General features: G+C 40.8%; 1 protein-coding gene across 2 annotated transcripts in view; it reads left to right on the forward strand.

The window, feature by feature from the left end:
• Window positions 1-24,407, forward strand: part of LOC118357953 (PI-PLC X domain-containing protein 3-like) — an 81,936-nt gene extending 57,529 nt beyond the window's left edge. Inside the window, exon 6 of one of the 2 annotated variants that reach the window (XM_052479138.1) lies at window positions 24,076-24,407. In XM_052479138.1, the coding sequence (XP_052335098.1) occupies window positions 24,076-24,232 (157 nt within the window). In that variant the 3' untranslated portion in view covers window positions 24,233-24,407. Of the gene's footprint in view, window positions 1-12,051; window positions 12,384-24,075 lie in introns of those variants that run through there. The other variant, XM_035735258.2, reaches the window with a different exon arrangement.
• Window positions 24,408-27,293: the final 2,886 nt, after the last annotated feature.

Below are 27,293 nucleotides of genomic sequence, written 5' to 3' on the forward strand. Positions count from 1 at the left end.
ACAAATATTATAAAGCAAAAATATAAACAAGACATTATCTGATGGAAGTTCTTTAGAAAGGGCCTATAGGCAGGGATTCCCCCCTTTTGTTTGCAATGACATTTGAACCACTTGCAGAAAGAATTGGACTGAACCCAAATGTTCGGATATCATTATTGGTAAACATTTAATATAAACTAAACTTATTTGCTGATGGTCTCCTGATATACCTGATCAATATTAAAAACTCAATGCCTCCGTTCCTAAAAATATTTTAGGAATACTCTAAAACCTTGGATATATAATTAACCTCTCTGGGATATGTGGGACGCCGGCGTCCCACCTGGCCAAAAGCCAGTGAAAATGCAGAGCGCCAAATTCAAATAAATTACTATAAAAATCAAACTTTCATGAAATCACACATGTAAGATACCAAATTAAAGCTACACTTGTTGTGAATCCAGCCAACATGTCAGGGGGTGAAGGTGTGCAGAACAATGTATCTGACAATAGAACAATGCCAGTTGGTTGAGAGGACTGAGTGATGTCCTCTCTCTCCCCTGTCTAAACAGAAAAGTAATCTAACAAGAGAAGTGGTTCTCTGAGTGTAACTGCTCTAACTATAGAGTCGCCCGAGACTTTTCTCCCCTCTCAACAACACATCCACATCCCCCTGCCTCCAGTGACATAATCTGTCTGTAAACAATTGTTGGAAAAATTACTTGTCATGCACAAAGTAGATGTCCCAACCGACTTGCCAAAACTATAGTTTGTTAACAAGAAATTTGTGGAGTGGTTGAAAAACTAGTTTTAATGGCTCCAACCTAACATGCTGACCAGACCAGATATGTCGCGAGCGCGAGTGTCACAAAATAAATGTAGAAATCCATGTTATTATATTATTGCACCCACACTGCTCACGCGCGTCTGTGATGCCAAGGGCTAAAATAGAACTCCTTTCTATTTGACGCAGATCGCACTGAAAGTCCTGCCTCTCCCAGCTCCTCATTGGTTTATAGAAGCAGGTACCCACGTGCCATCTCCTCATTGGTTATACCCACGTGGGTGATTGAAAGACGAAATGTTTTGCCGGTTGTCTTGGTAAAAGTGTAGATGCCAATTACCATGTAATTTCAAAGATGAAAAAGCCTGGAAGGAGGAGAGATGACGAGAGATGACTAAATTATTCGGTTGGCCGTTTTATGTGTGTATTAATTGTCAGTGTAGAAGACCTTGTGCATTTCAGGTAAATTAACAACTCAATGTTTATATCCCAGGACAAATTAGCTAGCAAGCTAACTAGCTAAATGGCCATACATGTTTAATGCTTTTTGACCTGTCCCCAAATGAATGTCATTGGTTCAGAGTTTGTTTTGATATTTTAACCTGCGTGTCGTGATCGTGTAGGGGGACAAAATAAATGTATGCACGATGGCACACGCGCACAGCCGGTTTGAGTTCGTGTTAGTGTATGTAAACTTCCGACTTCAACTGTATAATAACTTTATCCAGTTACTCAACAATATGAAAGCTGATCTACAGTAGCTTGTGAAAGTATTCACCCCATCGGCATTTTTCATGTTTTGTTGCCTTACTACCTGGAATTAAAATTTATTTTGGGGGGAGATTGTATCATATGATGTACAAAACATGCCTAACACTTTGAAGATGCAAAACATTTTTTTTGTGAAGCAAACAAGAAAAAAATAAGAAAAAAAATAATAATTTGAGGGTGCACAAATATTTACCCCCCAAAAAGTCAATACTATGTCGATCCACCTTTTTCAGAAATTACAGCTACAAGTCTCTTGGTATGTCTCCATAAGCTTGGTACATCTATCCACTGGGATATTTCTTCAAGGCAAAACTGCTCCAGCTCCTTCAAGTTGGATGGGTTCTGCTGGTGTACAGCAATCTTTAAGTCATACCACAGATTCTCAATTGGATTGAGGTCTGGACTTTGACTAGGCCATTCCAAGACATTTAAATGTTTCCTCTTAACCTGTTGCGACGAGCAATCCGTATCCGGGAGCGTAATTATAGCCTCAAGCTCATTACCATAATGCAACGTTAACTATTCATGAAAATCGCAAATGAAATAAATATATTGGCTCACGAGCTTAGCATTTTGTTAACAACACTGTCATCTCAGATTTTCAAAAAATGATTTTCAACCATAGCTACACAAGCATTTGTAACAGTATTGATAGCTAGCATAGCATTAAGCATAGCATTCAGCAGGCAACATTTTCACAAAAACAAGAAAAGCATTCAAATAAAATCATTTACCTTTGAAGAAATTTGGATGTTTTCAATGAGGAGACTCTCAGTTAGATAGCAAATGTTCAGAAACATGGCAAACGTTGTTTAGAATCGATCCTCAAGGGGTTTTTCACATATCTATTCGATGATAAATCACTCGTTGCAGTTTGGTTTCTCCTCTGTTCAAAATGGAAAAATGCATGCACCTGGAGATTACGCAATAGTTTCGACGGAGGACACCGAGCGGACACCTGGTAAATGTAGTCTCTTATGGTCAATTTTCCAATGATATGCCTACAAATACGTCACAATGCTGCAAACACCTTGGGGAAGCGACAGAAATTGTAGGCTCATTCCTTGCGCATTCACAGCCATATAAGGAGACATTGGAACACAGCACCTCCAAAATCTGGCTCACTTCCTGTATGAAATTTCATCTTGGTTTTGCCTGTAACATTAGTTCTGTGGCACTCACAGACAATATCTTTGCAGTTTTGGAAACGTCAGTGTTTTTTTTCCAAAGCTGTCAATTATATGCATAGTCGAGCATCTTTTCGTGACAAAATATCTTGTTTAAAACGGGAACGTTTTTCATCGAGAAATGAAATACTGCCCCAAGAGGTTAAACCACTCGAATGTTGCTTTAGCAGTTTACTTAGGTTTAAAGTCCTGCTGGAAGGTGAACCTACGTCCCACTCTTAAATCTCTGGATGACTGACAGGTTTCCCTCAAGATTTCCCTGTATTTAGCACCATCCTTCAATTCTGACCAGTTTACCAGTCCCTGACGATGAAAAAAATCCCCACAGCATGATGCTGCCACTACCATGCTTGACTGTGGGGATAGGGTTCTCAGGGTGATGAGAGGTGTACGGTTTGTGCCAGACATGGCATTTTCCTTGAAGACCAAAAAGCTACATTTTAGTCTCATCTGACCAGAGTATTTTCTTCCATATGTTTGGGGAGTCTTCCACATGCATTTGGTGAACACCAAACGTGTTTGCTTATTTTTTTCTTATAGCAATGTCTTTTTTCTGGCCACTCTTCTACAAAGCCAAGCTCTGTGGAGTGTATGACTTAATGGACTTATGGACAGGTACTCTGATCTCAGCTGTGGAGCTTTGCAGCTCCTTCAGGGTTATCTTGGGTCTCTTTGTTTCCTCTCTGATTAACGCCCTCCTTGCCTGGTCTGTGACTTTTGGTGGGCGGCCCTCTTTTTGCAGGTTTGTTGTGGTGCCATATTATTTCCATTTTTTTAAATACTGGATTTAATGGTGCTCCGTAGGATGTTCAAAGTTTCTGATATTTTCTCATAACCCAACCCTGATCTGTACTTCTCCACAACTTTGTCCCTGACCTGTTTGGAGAGCTCCTTGGTCTTCATGGTGCCGCTTGCTTAGTGGTGTTGCAGACTCTGGGGCCTTTAAGTACAGGTGTGTGTGTGTGTGTGTGTGTGTGTGTGTGTCTGTGTGTCTGTGTGTGTGTGTCTGTGTATACACTGCTCAAAAAAATGAAGGGAACACTTAAACAACACAACGTAACTCCAAGTCAATCACACTTCTGTGAAATCAAACTGTCCACTTAGGAGGCAACACTGATTGACAATAAATTTCACATGCTGTTGTGCAAATGGAATAAACAACAGGTGGAAATTATAGGCAATTAGCAAGACACCCCCAATAAAGGAGTGGTTCTGCAGGTGATAACCACAGACCACTTCTCAGTTCCTATGCTTCCTGGCTGATGTTTTGGTCACTTTTGAATGCTGGCGGTGCTTTCACTCTAGTGGTAGCATGAGACTGAGTCTACAACTCACACAAGTGGCTCAGGTAGTGCAGCTCATCCAGGATGACACATCAATGCGAGCTGTGGCAAGAAGGTTTGCTGTGTCAGTCAGCGTAGTGTCCAGAGCATGGAGGCGCTACCAGGAGACAGGCCAGTACATCAGGAGATGTGGAGGAGGCCGTAGGAGGGCAACAACCCAGCAGCAGGACCGCTACCTCCACCTTAGTGCAAGGAGGAGCACTGCCAGAGCCCTGCAAAATGACCTCCAGCAGGCCACAAATGTGCATGTCTGCTCAAACGGTCAGAAACAGACTCCACGAGGGTGGTATGAGGGACCGACGTCCACAGGTGGGGATTGTGCTTACAGACCAACACCGTGCAGGACGTTTGGCATTTGCCAGAGAACACCAAGATTGGCAAATTCGCCACTGGCTCCCTGTCCTCTTCACAGATGAAAGCAGGTTCACACTGAGCACATGTGACAGTCTGGAGATGCCGTGGAGAACGTTCTGCTGCCTGCAACATCCTCCAGCATGACCGGTTTGGCGGTGGGTCAGTCATGGGGTGGCATTTCTTTGGGGGGCCACACAGCCCTCCATGTGCTCGCCAGAGGTAGCCTGACTGCCCTTAGGTACCGAGATGAGATCCTCAGACCCCTTGTGAAACCATATGCTGGTGCGGTTGGCCCTGGGCTCCTCCTAATGCAAGACAATGCTAGACCTCATGTGGCTAGAGTGTGTCAGCAGTTCCTGCAATAGGAAGGCATTGATGCTATGGACTGGCCCGCCCGTTCCCCAGACCTGAATCCAATTGAGCACATCTGGGACATCATGTCTCGCTCCATCCACCAACGCCACGTTGCACCACAGACTGTCCAGGAGTTGGCGGATGCTTTAGTCCAGGTCTGTAAGGAGATCCCTCAGGAGACCATCCGCCACCTCATCAGGAGCATGCCCAGGTGTTGTAGGGAGGTCATACAGGCACGTGGAGGCCACACACACTAATGAGCCTCATTTGGACTTGTTTTAAGGACATTACATCAAAGTTGGATCAGCCTGTAGTGTGGTTTTCCACTTTAATTTTGAGTGTGACTCCAAATCCAGACATTCCATGGGTTGATACATTTGATTTCCATTGATAATTTTTTTGTGATTTTGTTGTCAGCACATTAAACTATTTAAAGAAAAAAGTATTTAATAAGAATATTTCTTTCATTCAGATCTAGGATGTGTTATTTTAGTGTTCCCTTAATTTTATTGAGCAGTATGTATGTGTATGTACGTACATACATACGTACGTGTGTATATATACTGAGATCATGTGACACTTAGATTCCACGCAGATGGACTTTATTTAACTAATTATGTGACGTCTGAAGGTAATTGGTTCTACTAGATCTTATTTAGGGGCTTCATAGCAAAGGGAGGAATACATATGCACGTACAACTTTTCATTTTTCTCCCACTTTTTGTTTTTCACTTCACGAATTTGGACTATTTTGTATGTCCATTATTTGAAATCCAAATAAAAATCCATTTAAATTACAAGTTGTAATGCCACAAAATAAGAAAAACGCCAAGAGGGATGAAATACCTTTGCAAGGCAATGTATTTAAATGGAACGATGTTCCCACAATCTTGCCATTATTTCAGCCAAAGTGTTCGTAGCTTCAACCCTTGCAGCTGCTGAATGTTTTTTTTTCTCTTGGTTTGTTTGTTCTTTTCCATATTATGTTTACAGTCGTGGCCAAAAGCTTTGAGAAGGACACAAATATAAATGTTCACAAAGTCTGCTGCCTCAGTTTGTATGATGTAAATTTGCATATACTCCAGAATGTTATGAAGAGTGATCAGATGAGATGCAATTAATTGCAAAGTCCCTAAAAAAACATTTCCACTGTATTTCAGCCCTGCCACAAAAGGACCAGCTGACATGTCAGTGATTCTCTCGTTAACACAGGTGTGAGTGTTGATGAGGACAAGGCTGGAGATCACTTTGTCATGTTGATTGAGTAAAAATAACAGACGGGAAGCTTAAAAAGGAGTCTGGTTGCTTGGAATCACTGTTCTTCCTCTGTCAACCATGGTTACCTGCAAGGAAACACATGCCGTCATCATTGCTTTGCACGAAAAGGTCTTCACAGGCAAGAATATTGCTGCCAGTAAGATTGCACCTAAATCAACCAGTTATCGGATTATCAAGAACTTCAAGGAGAGCGGTTCAATTGTTGTGAAGAATGCTTCAGGGCGCCCAAGAAAGTCCAAGCACCAGGACCGTCTCCTAAAGTTGATTCAGCTGCGGTATCGGGGCACCACCAGTACAGAGCTTGCTCAGGAATGGCAGCAGGCATCTGCACGCGCAGTGAGGCAAAGACTTTTGGGGGATGGCCTGGTGTGAAGAAGGGCAGCAAAGAAGCCACTTCTCCCCAGGAAAAACTTCAGGGACAGACTGATATTCTGCAGAAGGTACAGGGATCGGACTGCTGAGGACTGGCGTAAAGTTATTTTCTCTGAATCCCCTTTTCGATTGTTTAGGGCATCCGGAAAAAATCTTGTCCGGAAAAGACTAGGTGAGCACCACCATCAGTCCTGCATCCTGAGACCATTCATGTGTGGGGTTGCTTCTCAGCCAAGGGAGTGGGCTCGCTCACCATTTTGCCTAAGAACACAGCCATGAATAAAGAACACATCCTCCAAGAGCAACTTCTCCCAACCATCCAGGATCAGTTTGGTGACGAACAATGCCCTGTCCAGCACGATGGAGCACCTTGCCATAAGGCAAAAGTGATAACTCAGTGGCTTGGGGAACAAAACATTGATATTTTGGTTCCATGGCCAGGAAACTCCCAGACCTTAACCCCATTGAGAACTTGTGGTCAATCCTCAAGAAGCGGGTTGACAAACAAGACCCTACAAATTCTGACAAACTCCAAGCACTGATTATGCAAGAATGGGCTGCCATCAGTCAGGATGTGGTCCAGAAGTTAATTGACAGCATGCCAGGGCGGATTGCAGAGGTCTTGGAAAAAGAAGGGTCAACACTGCAAATATTGACACTGCATCAACTTCATGTAATTGTCAATTAAAGCCTTGGACACTTATGAAATGCTTGTAATTATACTTCAGTATTCCATAGTAGCATCTTATAAAAATATGTAGAGACACTGAGGCAGTAGACTTTGTGAAAATTAACATTTGTGTAATTCTCAACTTTTGGCCACGACTGTATCTCTGAGAAACTACCCAGGAAAGTGCTGAAAATGGCTCATATTAATATAGCCTCAGAAATAATGTTCATGAAATCATTAACTTGCTATCATCAGAACATTCAGAAAGCCACTGTAGATCTGCTTCATATTGTTCAGTGTATGTGATGTAAACAGAGGTCAGCTCAAGAGGAAGCTTCTCACTGTAACCAGTGCCTGTAATCTGGTTCAGGTTTTTAATCAACTTGACAGGGTGTTTACAAACACTATAGGAAAATAACATCCATATGTGGTGATCACATGTTTACTAATACAGCTAGTGCAGAGTTCTACTGTATCTGTACCCATTGGATGTGGTGATCACATGTTTACTAATACAGCTAGTGCAGAGTTCTACTGTATCTGTACCCATTGGATGTGGTGATCACATGTTTACTAATACAGCTAGTGCAGAGTTCTACTGTATCTGTACCCATTGGATGTGGTGATCACATGTTTACTAATACAGCTAGTGCAGAGTTCTACTGTATCTGTACCCATTGGATGTGGTGATCACATGTTTACTAATACAGCTAGTGCAGAGTTCTACTGTATCTGTACCCATTGGATGTGGTGATCACATGTTTACTAATACAGCTAGTGCAGAGTTCTACTGTATCTGTACCCATTGGATGTGGTGATCACATGTTTACTAATACAGCTAGTGCAGAGTTCTACTGTATCTGTACCCATTGGATGTGGTGATCACATGTTTACTAATACAGCTAGTGCAGAGTTCTACTGTATCTGTACCCATTGGATGTGGTGATCATATGTTTACTAATACAGCTAGTGCAGAGTTCTACTGTATCTGTACCCATTGGATGTGGTGATCACATGTTTACTAATACAGCTAGTGCAGAGTTCTACTGTATCTGTACCCATTGGATGTGGTGATCACATGTTTACTAATACAGCTAGTGCAGAGTTCTACTGTATCTGTACCCATTGGATGTGGTGATCACATGTTTACTAATACAGCTAGTGCAGAGTTCTACTGCATCTGTACCCATTGGATGTGGTGATCACATGTTTACTAATACAGCTAGTGCAGAGTTCTACTGCATCTGTACCCATTGGATGTGGTGATCACAATATAGTGGTTATATCTAGGAGAGACACAGTTCCAAAAGCTGGGCCTAAAATAATGTATAAGAGATCATACAATTTTTTTTGCTGTGTCTGATGTCCATGATGTAAAAAAATATGTGTTGGTCTGATGTGATTAATAAGGAGCATCCAGAATTTGCACTTGATGAATTTATGAAATTGCTTCTTCCAATTATTTATTCAAATGAACCTGTTATGAAACTGACTGTTAGAACTGTTGAAGCTCCATGGATTGATGAGGAATTGAAAAGCTGTATGGTTGAAAGAGATGGGGCAAAAATAATGGCTAAGTCTGGCTGCACATCTGAGTGGCCGACTAACTGCAAGTTGAGAAATTATGTGATTAAACTAAACAAAAATAACTGTATTGTGAAGCCAATATCAGTGATATAAAGAATGATGGAAAAACACATTTGGAGTACTTTAAATGAAATTGTTGGGCATAAAGACAAATTCAACTCATCACCAAACCATTTGATGTTGCCAATTATTTTAATTATTACTTCATTGGCAAATTGGGTGAACAGTGAGCCATTGCATTTATGCATGAACAAACAAATAAGTAAAGAAAGCATTGTATGTTTTTATTTTGTAAAGTTGTATGGTGTATGATTTGAAGCCTGGACTTTATACTTGTATCCAATGTAAAAAAAAGTTTAATGTTGGAACATAAGACTGAAAAGAGATGGTGGGACACACACACACACACACACACACACACACACACACACACACACACACACACACACACACACACACACACACACACACACAGCTAATGAAGTCACTTAAACACTTAACAAGGAGTTGCAGTCAGTTTTGGAATGGGTGGCCAGTGATAAACTGGTCCTGAACATCTCTAAAACCAAGAACATTGTATTTGGTACAACTCATTCCCTAAACTCTAGACATAGGATGAATCTGGTAATGAGTGGTGTGACTGTTGATGACGTTGAGACTACATTTCTTAGATTGTAAACTCATGGTCAAAACATATAGATTCAAAAGTTGTAAAGATGTGGAGGGTTTCATAATACTATCTGCTTTTTTTGACACCACATTCCACAAAGTCCTGCAGGCTCTAGTTCTGTCTTATCTTGATTATCGTCCAGTCATGTGGTTAAGTGCTGCAAAGAAAGACCTAGTTAAGCTGCAGCTGGCCCAGGACAAAGCGGAATGTCTTGCTCTTCATTGTAATCATTCATAAATACTATGCATGCCAGTCTCTCTTGTCTGAGAGTTGAGGAGAGACTGACTGCATCACTACTGCTTTTTATAAGAAAGAATAATGAGTTGAAATGTCCAAATGGTTTGCATAGTCAACTTACACACAGCTCTGACACACACTTACCCCATCAGACATGCCACCAGGGGTCTTCACAGTCCTTTTCACAAACCAGAACAAATTAAAGTGATCATACAGTATAATATAGAGCCATTATTGCATGGAACTCCCTTTCATCTCATAATGCTATATGAACCGAAAAGTTAACTTTAACTTGCCAGCCAAGGCTTTTACTTGAGACATATTGTTAAACGCACTTAATAGGAACAATGGGTACATATTGAAGATGCACATGCTCACCTCCCAGAATGTTTTCACGTGTCTGTTTTCAAAGAATAAAGTTAAGAATATTAACAACTTCATAGTTAAGAACACTATACCAATATGGAAGAAAAAAAACTATCACTCCTATAAAACACAACACTATGTAACAATCGTTGGAGAGCTTTTCAGAATACACTGATCAACTGGATCACATATGAAAACTAAAGGCATACATTTACATTAATAACAGCATTAAAAGGCAATTTTGGACTGTTAAATGTAGATATTTTCAGATCCAGCACAGCGACAGTTCTGTCTTAAGTGTAAACCCAACAATGAGTCCATAAGACGTGCCTTCTGGGAATGCTATAAAGCCCAAAAGTTATGGTTGGAGTTAGAACATTGGCTGTCAGAAATATTACTATGTAATTTTACTTTTTAATCTGTCTGCATACTTCAAGACGTTATCTGAGGGGGCTATGAGATACCCGATGGGTTGCACGATACTCTCCTCGTTAATTTTCTTGAAAAAAACGGATACTTAACTGTAAATCAAACAATCCTCCATCATTAAGACAATGGAACAATCGTACGCTTCATTATCTAAACATTGAAAGCGCATCGGTGACGGAGAGAAATGGTGCAATTAGCAGATATGTGGCGGAGAGCAGGTGAGAACAGGTGGGTCTGGGCAGGCGTGATGATGTTATTCTAATCCCCCCCCCTGCCAATATCCTTTCCCGACGGAGAGGTAGTGTGCTCGTATAACTGTGTGCCATGCCAGGGGAATGTCTGTGGAAAATTGTATTGGTTAATCTTCCCAGTATGTTAGCAGTCTGCAAATTGTGTCTCTGGATTGTCCCTGACGAGCTCTGCACTGGGAGGTAAGGAAGCCATGGGGCAGAGGGCCTCAGAGGCCTCTGCATTTGGGAGGGGGAGGTTATGATTCTGTTTCCATTGTTGGGTTCAAGGGCTTTCACACCTCTCAGTGCAAATTGGAGTTGCAGCTGGGACATCTGTCCTAGCAGTCGCTGTAGCCCTAACTTATCAGTGGTGTAAAAATACCTTAAAGTACTGCATAAGTAGTTTTTTGGGGTATCTGTACTTTACTATTTAGATTTTTGACAAATGCAACTTTTACTTCACTACATTCCTAAAGAAAATTCTGTACTTTTTACTCTGACATCCAAAAGTAATCGTTACATTTTGAATGGCTAGCAGGACAGGAAAATGGTCAAATTGTAATGAACACGAGGGGAGACAGAGAGCTAGTTTAAAGCGCAGGGTGCAGCAGGTGTTTATTGCGAAGGACCACAGGAGGAGGCAGGTGGTCATACACAGGGGGTCCAAAAGGGAAACAGTACAGGCAGGGAAAAGGCTAATAATGTAGTCCGGGAGATCAGTCAAGAGGTAGATAACAGGAAATCCCATAGGCTAAAGTACAGGCAGGGAATTGGCAAAAGGTGTCGTTAGTTTATGCCTGCCTCACTATCATACACAGGAGGAGTAACTCACGGGGAAACCAGCGCTCTGAAAAACGTGTCACAAAACAAACAATACCTCAGTGATGGGGTGCAAAGAACTGAACTAAATAGTGTGTGATAATGACATACAGGTGTGTGAACAGGTGATTAGAATTCAGGTGATTGGGATCTGGAGAGTGAGCTGCGTTCAGGGGATCTACGTGTTTGAGGATGTGAGTTGGAAGCAGACGTTACACAAATATAGTATTTACAACAATATTAATATATTGTATTTACAACAATATTAATGAGAATAATAATAATAGATTAAATCCGTAGTAGGCCAGTCACAACATGACTGAGAAGCCACATCGCAAGTTACGAAGGCAAATATTATTGACATTGCACTTTTCAATGGCCGTCCTTCAGGTTGTGGCAGGAGGAAACATATCTGGCTTTTCACCCAATATGTTTTCTCTGATGTAACAAAATGTGGAAAAACTCAAGGGGTCGGAACCACTCAAAACAAAACAGCCACCTCTGAACCCACCTGAGGACAGTTTCTCTCTCTCCTTACCCCCATCCTTTTCAGTGGCTAAGTATAACACTTAGAATTCACAAAAGACAGTGATGCAGGTGTCTGCATGTTTTCCCCTGCAGGGCTCTTCCAAGTATGATGCTGTGGATCCGTGCCCAGAGGCCGGGAGAGAGCGGCATCAACATCATCACAGCTGACTTCGTAGAGCTGGGAGACTTCGTCAGTGCTGTCATCACTCTCAACTACCATATGGAAGACGAGGAAGAAAACGCCACCTGAGACTAACCGACGGGGTGGTTTAGAGTTCAATCCTCAGCCATGTGAGGCTGCGCTCGCTCTCTCACTCTTTCTCTTTGGTATTCATTTTTAGGAAGAGAGGCGGTCCTCTGACTCTTCTAGGGCTACAGTAGTTGACAGAGAGGGAGGGAGCGAGCGAGAGGGGAGGGAGAGATGGTGTAGGTAGAGGGAGGGAGGGGGGAGAGGTGGAGAAAGGAAGGTAGAGGATGGGGGGGGGTGGAGGGAGGAGAAGACGGAGGAGGGAGAGGTGGAGGGAGGAGAAGACGGAGGAGGGAGAGGTGGAGGGAGGAGAAGACAGAGGAGGGAGAATGGACTTGATTGCTCGGTGAGAGAAACTTTTGGTTTTATATTTTCTGGGGGTCAAAAGGGCAATTGTTTTTTAATGACACTTCTCTTTGCTTCGCTTCACATCTGCTGTGACGATAACTGCTTCCATCCTCTGATCACACAAGCAATGTTCCTGGCCTTTCCACTTCTTGTGAGGATAAGACTAGCTTATTAGAGTATTCTACGAAATTAATGTTGTTCGTATTTTAGTGACCGTGATGGTCAAGCTTCATCAAAACTCATCTTCATTGGTGCAAGTAATACAGTTTATGGTCGTCAACCTGATTCGCATGTCAAGTACTCACGTATGGCATACAAATGTACTTGGCATACTAAACTTGCTTGGCATACACAATTCACTTAGGTTGCCACAATTGAATTTTGCAGAGCAAAAGTTTTTTGACCTCTTTAGAAGGTCAAATCTAGGATATTCTGACTATTTTTTTTCCCTCAGAATCGTTCCCGTCATCACAGTACGTATATTGTTGCCTTCTCCCTGCACATGAGTTAATCTTCTTGTAAATCATTGACCTTCTGTTTTGAAAGATGTGTAGACTGTGAGCTCATCTCATTCTTGTGTTCATTCATTTATATAGAATTGATTATATTAGAATAGATTAACTGTCTGTTGCTCTACTTCTATTCAGGTGCTTGCCTGCTTTTTTTGCATTCCATCTAGTAGAAAGATGTTTCACATGCTTTGCACCTATTTGGGACAAACTGTAAATGCTCATCGAGGAAGGCAAATCATATTTGATGTGGCACTTGCAGCATCGTGAGGAATGAAAGAATAAAACCTGTATCACTTTGTTCTTGCTTACATTTCTATTACACATTATGCAAGCAAGAACATAATTACATATGTATTAAACACTTTCCCTCATTTCTCCAAAAAACAACTTAAGATTATTGTTGCTTCTTTTCCAGAGAATGTATTCTTTGAGGAAACATTTGTAAACTATTATGATTGTGAACTAAAGAAGGAAATGTTACCTGTTTGAATGTGTCTTGTGCGTAAACGGATAATTTCCAACTTTTTTCAGTTCTGTTTTAATTTGAGAAAGGGAGTGAGGGAGAGTTTAAGTGTGTGGGTTTTATGTGTATTGTTCAAAGAGTTGTGAACATTTTCATACTATTTCTATGTGCCAATGACTTCATTATGATTTCATCTTAAATTATATTTTATATCATGTGAAAAGCTTGTGTATATAGTGTAAGTGTAATGGATTTATCACCATTTAATTGTAAATGAAAATGAATGCCAAGAATTGTCCACAAGAAATGCTTCGACAGAAATATCTCAGTTTTAACAAAATATATGGCCAATACATGTTTTGTCTATCTGACAGTAAAACTATTTTTTTGTAACTAATTAACTATGTGCATGAATCAAAAGATATTTGTAAATATATTGCTTGTCTCTCAATGGATTCATTGATTTTGGATGACCTGACTATAACTACTTGAGTTGTTTGCACTGCAACAGTTAAACATGACAGGTCATAGGACATTCAAGAACTAAAAGAATTTGACCTATTTTGTTTGGGACGAAGTATGTTTCACTTTGACTCTGAGAGACTATTATATACCTATGTAATAAACTTGAAATGCACAGTATAAAAATAAATCTACCTACGTGTGTTTACTTTATAAGTCATCCAGTGTTGACATAAATCTACTTCATCCATATTGTAGTCATTGGCTTTCTGTTCTTCTATTTGTGATAAGTCAATCGCTGTAAAATTGTTGTAAAGACCAAACCTTGTGTGTTACATTGAGACAGTTTCTGTTTTAAGTGGGTGATGCCCAATCAAATAAAGCTATGTCTATGACTCTCTATGGCAGTGTAACTCACTATTTGTTTTTGTAAGGTGACCAATTTGGTTGGAGACAATCATTCAGAGGGCTCCACAGATCTTTAATTTGTTATTTTTCTTCCAATATTAGCAATTAAGAACAAATTCAGAGCAATAGAGCACATGCAATCGATTTGATGTGCAGCACATCACAAATGTATACATGCACACATCAAATAGGCTACATCACATGTATAAGACCCATATTAAGGGTTACCTCAGTAGTTGGATGAACAAAAATGTCCCTTCTGCTCCTTGACTGAATTCATTCGAAATGTATAGTCTGTTGTTGCTATCCTTGTGAGGCAATCCAAGTGTGCATTGGTCAGTCTGTTTCTCTGTTTTTGTTTCACAATGTTCATTGTTGAAAATGTTGCTTCACATGAATAAGTGCTGACATAAAATGGTCACCTTTTGCACACATTGCTTCAGAAGTGGATACTCTGTCTGACACAAGGCTCCAGAAAGGGGTAACACCTGATCTTAGTTCACCTTGCAAGGTGTAATTTGCCAGTAGCTCCACTATCTCATTCTCTATTCCATTACGGTCAGTAGAGGGCTGTGATGACTGGGGTCAGAGATGACACTATCTCACTCTCTATTCCAGCACAGTCAGGACAGAGGGCTGTGATGACTGGGGTCAGAGACACTGGCACATGAAAGGGGTTCTCAATGAAGTTGAAAAACTTCTTGTACTCCATGTTATCCTTGAACCTTGACTCAAACACCAACTTCAACTCTTCCAACACATGCACAAATGCATCATAGCTAAAATGTTGCAGTATGTCTGGGTTGGATGTGGTGACTGCTCCGAGTTTTGGGAAATGAACAACCTGTTTGTCAGGTATGAACAGTGTGATGATTTAGTTCTGAAAAGCTGTGACCACACGCAGAATTTTGCCCAGAGATGTAGCTTTCCCTTGGAGCTGTAGAGTCACCGTTTTCAGGTGGCAGGTCATGTCCGTTAACAAAGCCAGCTTTAATATCCACTGTGGATCATCCAGCTCCTCTCTCCCCTTGCATGCAACAAATTCACAGATTTGAGGGAGGAGAGAGAGAAATCTTTCCAAAACTTAGCCACAAGACAGCTATCTCATCTCATTATGAAATATCAAGTCGCCAAATTCTGTCTGGTATTCTACCAGCAACTCGCGGAATTACCGGTGGTTCAGTAACCTCACAATAATAATGTTCACCACGCGCACGACTTCCTGCATCACATTCTGTAAGTCATGGTCTTTGAGTTTAGCCACAACACATTCGGGAATATCCTCTCTCTTTCTCATCAGGCCTATTAGTCCCTTCTCCTTCCCTAGCATTTTTGGGGCACCATCAGTGCACACAGATGCCAGATTTGACCAGTCAATATTATTATCAGCAAAAAATCTAACTTTCAGAATATCCTCTCCTTGTGTTTGTCCTTGAAGGAGCAGCAAACATAAAAGTTCCTCTCTGAATGACCCAAACACATAATTGGGCAATGTCACTTACATCAGTGCTTTCGTCAAGCGCAATCCAATGTCCTCGCCATTGTCTTCTACGCGTCTTACGGTCGAGTCTGAGAGTTGCAGTCCCTTAATTTGCTTTAAAAGAGCTTCCTTGTTCGTGAAATCAGCATACAATATTTCGGCTGAGGCCTTGAGAGTATCCAAGCAATCTCATATATCGCTTCTGTCGTTTTCTCTGCAACAGTGCTAGATCTGACCATCATTTTTTGTTGTCCTTTGAGTTGCGCTATTTGGTTGTTTCTGAGGTTGCTTTGTGGCGGATATGTTTTGTCCAAGTGGGCATAGTGTGACTGGAAATGTCAATCTAAATATGCTCGTTTTAAACAGCTGACTGCCTTCTGGCAAATAAGTGAGCTAGTCCCATCATGCAGTACAGAAAAATACTTGTCTGTCCATTTCTCTTGAAACTTTGTGTTCTTCTTGAATCAACCATATCCTTCTCTTTGCCCCTGGAACAACATTAGCCACGTTAGCTGGCTGCGTTTCCCAGCCGCCATCTTCCTGATTATCCTGGTTCTCCGGTGGTTGTTAGTTCATAGCTGTCACGTTGTTGTTCATTTACATTTAGTTCTTGCGACCCTCATTTTCATTGTCAATAGATATATGTTTCTTGTCAATAGATATATGTTTCTTTTTACAATAAATCGATCCAAAATTAGCTAGTAGCAACTGATGTGTTGGTTGCTGTAGCTGAGCAGTTGCGTTCTATTTCGGGCAAACGTTCTATTTCGGCCTTTCTGTTCAACAGCTGCGCTCTACTGCCATCTATCTGCCGTCTAGGGAACAATAGATGTATTCCACGAAGTGATTCAGGCCTGCATAAAACACATTGAAATGAAATTGTAACATTGTTATGTATTATGAATAGGAACATCGCTGCGAGCTGCAAATTAAGGGATTGCAGGCCAGATGCTCAATGACTACCACTGCTCTATGGTGCCATTTTCACTACTTCACATTGGTGGTGGACGTCTGAGCTGAGTGATTGACTCTGACTTCTTACAATTAAATTGTTCACTTCTAATGCATGTCTCCATATTTACCTTGACTTTCCACCCACTCAAAAGATCCTCCAGGGACCATCCTAGCTGGTGACCAGGAGAGGTGCATTATGTGACCTTGTTATTGTGTTGTGTTTCCTCTGACCTTCACTCCGCCGTACCCATCCGACCGCATCCAGGTATGTTTATCAAGCACTAATGAATATTTACTCCTAGCAGACAGAGTCTTGTTGGTTTACCATTGCACCGGCACTGGTCGTGTATGTGTGTGTGTTTCTTAATCTCTCGGTTTCTAAATACAGTATAACCCTTTCAGTACAGCCTGTTCTCAGTAATGAAGCTGTGCTGGGTTACCGGAAGTGAGCACCAATCCATTCCCTTCACTTGTCAGCAGCCATACACACTTAGAAATAAAGGTTATCTATAATCTTAAAATGTTATTTTTCTTTTGAAGGACCCTTTTCAGTTCTAGGTAGAACCCTTTCCAGAGAGAATTCAACATGGAACCCAAACGGGTTCTACCTGGAACCAAAAAGGGTTCTCCTATCAGGACAGCTAAAAAAACATTCTGGAACCCTTTTTTCTAATAGTGTACTGTTAAAGGAAACAAGGGAGTTTCAGTTCACAAAGTAAATTCATCTCCTGTAACACTTAGGACTTGAGTGAAGGGTAGACATGTCACATGATCATCTGTGGTTTTTGGTCATATCTAACCCTCACTGGAGGATGATATTAAAATGGATGCTAGGTTTCAAATCAAATCAAAATGTTTTTGTCACATGCACTGAATACAACAGCTGGAAACCTTACAGCGAAATGCTTACAATCCCTTAACCAACAATGCAGTTTTTAGAATAACAAATAATTAAACAGCAGCAGTAAATAACAATAGTGGGGCTATATACAGAGGGTACCGGTACAGAGTCAATGTGCGGGGGCACCGGTGTCGAAGTAATTGAGGTAACATGTACATGTAGGTTGAGTTATTAAAGTGACTATCTGTAGATAATAGAGAGTAGCAACAGCGTAGAAGGGGGGCAATGCAAACAGGGATCGGACTGCTGAGGACTGGCGTAAAGTTATTTTCTCTGAATCCCCTTTTCGATTGTTTAGGGCATCCGGAAAAAATCTTGTCCGGAAAAGACTAGGTGAGCACCACCATCAGTCCTGCATCCTGAGACCATTCATGTGTGGGGTTGCTTCTCAGCCAAGGGAGTGGGCTCGCTCACCATTTTGCCTAAGAACACAGCCATGAATAAAGAACACATCCTCCAAGAGCAACTTCTCCCAACCATCCAGGATCAGTTTGGTGACGAACAATGCCCTGTCCAGCACGATGGAGCACCTTGCCATAAGGCAAAAGTGATAACTCAGTGGCTTGGGGAACAAAACATTGATATTTTGGTTCCATGGCCAGGAAACTCCCCAGACCTTAACCCCATTGAGAACTTGTGGTCAATCCTCAAGAAGCGGGTTGACAAACAAGACCCTACAAATTCTGACAAACTCCAAGCACTGATTATGCAAGAATGGGCTGCCATCAGTCAGGATGTGGTCCAGAAGTTAATTGACAGCATGCCAGGGCGGATTGCAGAGGTCTTGGAAAAAGAAGGGTCAACACTGCAAATATTGACACTGCATCAACTTCATGTAATTGTCAATTAAAGCCTTGGACACTTATGAAATGCTTGTAATTATACTTCAGTATTCCATAGTAGCATCTTATAAAAATATGTAGAGACACTGAGGCAGTAGACTTTGTGAAAATTAACATTTGTGTAATTCTCAACTTTTGGCCACGACTGTATCTCTGAGAAACTACCCAGGAAAGTGCTGAAAATGGCTCATATTAATATAGCATCAGAAATAATGTTCATGAAATCATTAACTTGCTATCATCAGAACATTCAGAAAGCCACTGTAGATCTGCTTCATATTGTTCAGTGTATGTGATGTAAACAGAGGTCAGCTCAAGAGGAAGCTTCTCACTGTAACCAGTGCCTGTAATCTGGTTCAGGTTTTTAATCAACTTGACAGGGTGTTTACAAACACTATAGGAAAATAACATCCATATGTGGTGATCACATGTTTACTAATACAGCTAGTGCAGAGTTCTACTGTATCTGTACCCATTGGATGTGGTGATCACATGTTTACTAATACAGCTAGTGCAGAGTTCTACTGTATCTGTACCCATTGGATGTGGTGATCACATGTTTACTAATACAGCTAGTGCAGAGTTCTAGTGTATCTGTACCCATTGGATGTGGTGATCACATGTTTACTAATACAGCTAGTGCAGAGTTCTACTGTATCTGTACCCATTGGATGTGGTGATCACATGTTTACTAATACAGCTAGTGCAGAGTTCTACTGCATCTGTACCCATTGGATGTGGTGATCACATGTTTACTAATACAGCTAGTGCAGAGTTCTACTGCATCTGTACCCATTGGATGTGGTGATCACATGTTTACTAATACAGCTAGTGCAGAGTTCTACTGTATCTGTACCCATTGGATGTGGTGATCACATGTTTACTAATACAGCTAGTGCAGAGTTCTACTGTATCTGTACCCATTGGATGTGGTGATCACATGTTTACTAATACAGCTAGTGCAGAGTTCTACTGTATCTGTACCCATTGGATGTGGTGATCATATGTTTACTAATACAGCTAGTGCAGAGTTCTACTGTATCTGTACCCATTGGATGTGGTGATCACATGTTTACTAATACAGCTAGTGCAGAGTTCTACTGCATCTGTACCCATTGGATGTGGTGATCACATGTTTACTAATACAGCTAGTGCAGAGTTCTACTGTATCTGTACCCATTGGATGTGGTGATCACATGTTTACTAATACAGCTAGTGCAGAGTTCTACTGTATCTGTACCCATTGGATGTGGTGATCACATGTTTACTAATACAGCTAGTGCAGAGTTCTACTGTATCTGTACCCATTGGATGTGGTGATCACATGTTTACTAATACAGCTAGTGCAGAGTTCTACTGCATCTGTACCCATTGGATGTGGTGATCACATGTTTACTAATACAGCTAGTGCAGAGTTCTACTGTATCTGTACCCATTGGATGTGGTGATCACATGTTTACTAATACAGCTAGTGCAGAGTTCTACTGCATCTGTACCCATTGGATGTGGTGATCACAATATAGTGGTTATATCTAGGAGAGACACAGTTCCAAAAGCTGGGCCTAAAATAATGTATAAGAGATCATACAATTTTTTTTGCTGTGTCTGATGTCCATGATGTAAAAAAATATGTGTTGGTCTGATGTGATTAATAAGGAGCATCCAGAATTTGCACTTGATGAATTTATGAAATTGCTTCTTCCAATTATTTATTCAAATGAACCTGTTATGAAACTGACTGTTAGAACTGTTGAAGCTCCATGGATTGATGAGGAATTGAAAAGCTGTATGGTTGAAAGAGATGGGGCAAAAATAATGGCTAAGTCTGGCTGCACATCTGAGTGGCCGACTAACTGCAAGTTGAGAAATTATGTGATTAAACTAAACAAAAATAACTGTATTGTGAAGCCAATATCAGTGATATAAAGAATGATGGAAAAACACATTTGGAGTACTTTAAATGAAATTGTTGGGCATAAAGACAAATTCAACTCATCACCAAACCATTTGATGTTGCCAATTATTTTAATTATTACTTCATTGGCAAATTGGGTGAACAGTGAGCCATTGCATTTATGCATGAACAAACAAATAAGTAAAGAAAGCATTGTATGTTTTTATTTTGTAAAGTTGTATGGTGTATGATTTGAAGCCTGGACTTTATACTTGTATCCAATGTAAAAAAAAAAGTTTAATGTTGGAACATAAGACTGAAAAGAGATGGTGGGACACACACACACACACACACACACACACACACACACACACACACACACACACACACACACACACACACACACACACACACACACACACACACACACACACACACACACACACACACACACACACACACACACACACACACACACACACACACACACACACACACACACACACACACACACACACACACACACACACACACACACACACACACACACACACACACACACACACACACACACACACACACACACACACACACACACACACACACACACACACACACACACACACACACACACACACACACACACACACACACACACACACACACACACACACACACACACACACACACACACACACACACACACACAGCTAATGAAGTCACTTAAACACTTAACAAGGAGTTGCAGTCAGTTTTGGAATGGGTGGCCAGTGATAAACTGGTCCTGAACATCTCTAAAACCAAGAACATTGTATTTGGTACAACTCATTCCCTAAACTCTAGACATAGGATGAATCTGGTAATGAGTGGTGTGACTGTTGATGACGTTGAGACTACATTTCTTAGATTGTAAACTCATGGTCAAAACATATAGATTCAAAAGTTGTAAAGATGTGGAGGGTTTCATAATACTATCTGCTTTTTTTGACACCACATTCCACAAAGTCCTGCAGGCTCTAGTTCTGTCTTATCTTGATTATCGTCCAGTCATGTGGTTAAGTGCTGCAAAGAAAGACCTAGTTAAGCTGCAGCTGGCCCAGGACAAAGCGGAATGTCTTGCTCTTCATTGTAATCATTCATAAATACTATGCATGCCAGTCTCTCTTGTCTGAGAGTTGAGGAGAGACTGACTGCATCACTACTGCTTTTATAAGAAAGAATAATGAGTTGAAATGTCCAAATGGTTTGCATAGTCAACTTACACACAGCTCTGACACACACTTACCCCATCAGACATGCCACCAGGGGTCTTCACAGTCCTTTTCACAAACCAGAACAAATTAAAGTGATCATACAGTATAATATAGAGCCATTATTGCATGGAACTCCCTTTCATCTCATAATGCTATATGAACCGAAAAGTTAACTTTAACTTGCCAGCCAAGGCTTTTACTTGAGACATATTGTTAAACGCACTTAATAGGAACAATGGGTACATATTGAAGATGCACATGCTCACCTCCCAGAATGTTTTCACGTGTCTGTTTTCAAAGAATAAAGTTAAGAATATTAACAACTTCATAGTTAAGAACACTATACCAATATGGAAGAAAAAAACTATCACTCCTATAAAACACAACACTATGTAACAATCGTTGGAGAGCTTTTCAGAATACACTGATCAACTGGATCACATATGAAAACTAAAGGCATACATTTACATTAATAACAGCATTAAAAGGCAATTTTGGACTGTTAAATGTAGATATTTTCAGATCCAGCACAGCGACAGTTCTGTCTTAAGTGTAAACCCAACAATGAGTCCATAAGACGTGCCTTCTGGGAATGCTATAAAGCCCAAAAGTTATGGTTGGAGTTAGAACATTGGCTGTCAGAAATATTACTATGTAATTTTACTTTTTAATCTGTCTGCATACTTCAAGACGTTATCTGAGGGGGCTATGAGATACCCGATGGGTTGCACGATACTCTCCTCGTTAATTTTCTTGAAAAAAAACGGATACTTAACTGTAAATCAAACAATCCTCCATCATTAAGACAATGGAACAATCGTACGCTTCATTATCTAAACATTGAAAGCGCATCGGTGACGGAGAGAAATGGTGCAATTAGCAGATATGTGGCGGAGAGCAGGTGAGAACAGGTGGGTCTGGGCAGGCGTGATGATGTTATTCTAATCCCCCCCCCTGCCAATATCCTTTCCCGACGGAGAGGTAGTGTGCTCGTATAACTGTGTGCCATGCCAGGGGAATGTCTGTGGAAAATTGTATTGGTTAATCTTCCCAGTATGTTAGCAGTCTGCAAATTGTGTCTCTGGATTGTCCCTGACGAGCTCTGCACTGGGAGGTAAGGAAGCCATGGGGCAGAGGGCCTCAGAGGCCTCTGCATTTGGGAGGGGGAGGTTATGATTCTGTTTCCATTGTTGGGTTCAAGGGCTTTCACACCTCTCAGTGCAAATTGGAGTTGCAGCTGGGACATCTGTCCTAGCAGTCGCTGTAGCCCTAACTTATCAGTGGTGTAAAAATACCTTAAAGTACTGCATAAGTAGTTTTTTGGGGTATCTGTACTTTACTATTTAGATTTTTGACAAATGCAACTTTTACTTCACTACATTCCTAAAGAAAATTCTGTACTTTTTACTCTGACATCCAAAAGTAATCGTTACATTTTGAATGGCTAGCAGGACAGGAAAATGGTCAAATTGTAATGAACACGAGGGGAGACAGAGAGCTAGTTTAAAGCGCAGGGTGCAGCAGGTGTTTATTGCGAAGGACCACAGGAGGAGGCAGGTGGTCATACACAGGGGGTCCAAAAGGGAAACAGTACAGGCAGGGAAAAGGCTAATAATGTAGTCCGGGAGATCAGTCAAGAGGTAGATAACAGGAAATCCCATAGGCTAAAGTACAGGCAGGGAATTGGCAAAAGGTGTCGTTAGTTTATGCCTGCCTCACTATCATACACAGGAGGAGTAACTCACGGGGAAACCAGCGCTCTGAAAAACGTGTCACAAAACAAACAATACCTCAGTGATGGGGTGCAAAGAACTGAACTAAATAGTGTGTGATAATGACATACAGGTGTGTGAACAGGTGATTAGAATTCAGGTGATTGGGATCTGGAGAGTGAGCTGCGTTCAGGGGATCTACGTGTTTGAGGATGTGAGTTGGAAGCAGACGTTACACAAATATAGTATTTACAACAATATTAATATATTGTATTTACAACAATATTAATGAGAATAATAATAATAGATTAAATCCGTAGTAGGCCAGTCACAACATGACTGAGAAGCCACATCGCAAGTTACGAAGGCAAATATTATTGACATTGCACTTTTCAATGGCCGTCCTTCAGGTTGTGGCAGGAGGAAACATATCTGGCTTTTCACCCAATATGTTTTCTCTGATGTAACAAAATGTGGAAAAACTCAAGGGGTCGGAACCACTCAAAACAAAACAGCCACCTCTGAACCCACCTGAGGACAGTTTCTCTCTCTCCTTACCCCCATCCTTTTCAGTGGCTAAGTATAACACTTAGAATTCACAAAAGACAGTGATGCAGGTGTCTGCATGTTTTCCCCTGCAGGGCTCTTCCAAGTATGATGCTGTGGATCCGTGCCCAGAGGCCGGGAGAGAGCGGCATCAACATCATCACAGCTGACTTCGTAGAGCTGGGAGACTTCGTCAGTGCTGTCATCACTCTCAACTACCATATGGAAGACGAGGAAGAAAACGCCACCTGAGACTAACCGACGGGGTGGTTTAGAGTTCAATCCTCAGCCATGTGAGGCTGCGCTCGCTCTCTCACTCTTTCTCTTTGGTATTCATTTTTAGGAAGAGAGGCGGTCCTCTGACTCTTCTAGGGCTACAGTAGTTGACAGAGAGGGAGGGAGCGAGCGAGAGGGGAGGGAGAGATGGTGTAGGTAGAGGGAGGGAGGGGGAGAGGTGGAGAAAGGAAGGTAGAGGATGGGGGGGGGTGGAGGGAGGAGAAGACGGAGGAGGGAGAGGTGGAGGGAGGAGAAGACAGAGGAGGGAGAATGGACTTGATTGCTCGGTGAGAGAAACTTTTGGTTTTATATTTTCTGGGGGTCAAAAGGGCAATTGTTTTTTAATGACACTTCTCTTTGCTTCGCTTCACATCTGCTGTGACGATAACTGCTTCCATCCTCTGATCACACAAGCAATGTTCCTGGCCTTTCCACTTCTTGTGAGGATAAGACTAGCTTATTAGAGTATTCTACGAAATTAATGTTGTTCGTATTTTAGTGACCGTGATGGTCAAGCTTCATCAAAACTCATCTTCATTGGTGCAAGTAATACAGTTTATGGTCGTCAACCTGATTCGCATGTCAAGTACTCACGTATGGCATACAAATGTACTTGGCATACTAAACTTGCTTGGCATACACAATTCACTTAGGTTGCCACAATTGAATTTTGCAGAGCAAAAGTTTTTTGACCTCTTTAGAAGGTCAAATCTAGGATATTCTGACTATTTTTTTCCCTCAGAATCGTTCCCGTCATCACAGTACGTATATTGTTGCCTTCTCCCTGCACATGAGTTAATCTTCTTGTAAATCATTGACCTTCTGTTTTGAAAGATGTGTAGACTGTGAGCTCATCTCATTCTTGTGTTCATTCATTTATATAGAATTGATTATATTAGAATAGATTAACTGTCTGTTGCTCTACTTCTATTCAGGTGCTTGCCTGCTTTTTTGCATTCCATCTAGTAGAAAGATGTTTCACATGCTTTGCACCTATTTGGGACAAACTGTAAATGCTCATCGAGGAAGGCAAATCATATTTGATGTGGCACTTGCAGCATCGTGAGGAATGAAAGAATAAAACCTGTATCACTTTGTTCTTGCTTACATTTCTATTACACATTATGCAAGCAAGAACATAATTACATATGTATTAAACACTTTCCCTCATTTCTCCAAAAACAACTTAAGATTATTGTTGCTTCTTTTCCAGAGAATGTATTCTTTGAGGAAACATTTGTAAACTATTATGATTGTGAACTAAAGAAGGAAATGTTACCTGTTTGAATGTGTCTTGTGCGTAAACGGATAATTTCCAACTTTTTTCAGTTCTGTTTTAATTTGAGAAAGGGAGTGAGGGAGAGTTTAAGTGTGTGGGTTTTATGTGTATTGTTCAAAGAGTTGTGAACATTTTCATACTATTTCTATGTGCCAATGACTTCATTATGATTTCATCTTAAATTATATTTTATATCATGTGAAAAGCTTGTGTATATAGTGTAAGTGTAATGGATTTATCACCATTTAATTGTAAATGAAAATGAATGCCAAGAATTGTCCACAAGAAATGCTTCGACAGAAATATCTCAGTTTTAACAAAATATATGGCCAATACATGTTTTGTCTATCTGACAGTAAAACTATTTTTTTGTAACTAATTAACTATGTGCATGAATCAAAAGATATTTGTAAATATATTGCTTGTCTCTCAATGGATTCATTGATTTTGGATGACCTGACTATAACTACTTGAGTTGTTTGCACTGCAACAGTTAAACATGACAGGTCATAGGACATTCAAGAACTAAAAGAATTTGACCTATTTTGTTTGGGACGAAGTATGTTTCACTTTGACTCTGAGAGACTATTATATACCTATGTAATAAACTTGAAATGCACAGTATAAAAATAAATCTACCTACGTGTGTTTACTTTATAAGTCATCCAGTGTTGACATAAATCTACTTCATCCATATTGTAGTCATTGGCTTTCTGTTCTTCTATTTGTGATAAGTCAATCGCTGTAAAATTGTTGTAAAGACCAAACCTTGTGTGTTACATTGAGACAGTTTCTGTTTTAAGTGGGTGATGCCCAATCAAATAAAGCTATGTCTATGACTCTCTATGGCAGTGTAACTCACTATTTGTTTTTGTAAGGTGACCAATTTGGTTGGAGACAATCATTCAGAGGGCTCCACAGATCTTTAATTTGTTATTTTTCTTCCAATATTAGCAATTAAGAACAAATTCAGAGCAATAGAGCACATGCAATCGATTTGATGTGCAGCACATCACAAATGTATACATGCACACATCAAATAGGCTACATCACATGTATAAGACCCATATTAAGGGTTACCTCAGTAGTTGGATGAACAAAAATGTCCCTTCTGCTCCTTGACTGAATTCATTCGAAATGTATAGTCTGTTGCTATCCTTGTGAGGCAATCCAAGTGTGCATTGGTCAGTCTGTTTCTCTGTTTTTGTTTCACAATGTTCATTGTTGAAAATGTTGCTTCACATGAATAAGTGCTGACATAAAATGGTCACCTTTTGCACACATTGCTTCAGAAGTGGATACTCTGTCTGACACAAGGCTCCAGAAAGGGGTAACACCTGATCTTAGTTCACCTTGCAAGGTGTAATTTGCCAGTAGCTCCACTATCTCATTCTCTATTCCATTACGGTCAGTAGAGGGCTGTGATGACTGGGGTCAGAGATGACACTATCTCACTCTCTATTCCAGCACAGTCAGGACAGAGGGCTGTGATGACTGGGGTCAGAGATGACACTATCTCACTCTCTATTCCAGCACAGTCAGGACAGAGGGCTGTGATGACTGGGGTCAGAGACACTGGCACATGAAAGGGGTTCTCAATGAAGTTGAAAAACTTCTTGTACTCCATGTTATCCTTGAACCTTGACTCAAACACCAACTTCAACTCTTCCAACACATGCACAAATGCATCATAGCTAAAATGTTGCAGTATGTCTGGGTTGGATGTGGTGACTGCTCCGAGTTTTGGGAAATGAACAA

The sequence above is a fragment of the Oncorhynchus keta genome, chromosome 25 (assembly GCF_023373465.1).
Source record: "Oncorhynchus keta strain PuntledgeMale-10-30-2019 chromosome 25, Oket_V2, whole genome shotgun sequence".
NCBI classification, from domain to species: Eukaryota; Metazoa; Chordata; class Actinopteri; order Salmoniformes; family Salmonidae; genus Oncorhynchus; species Oncorhynchus keta.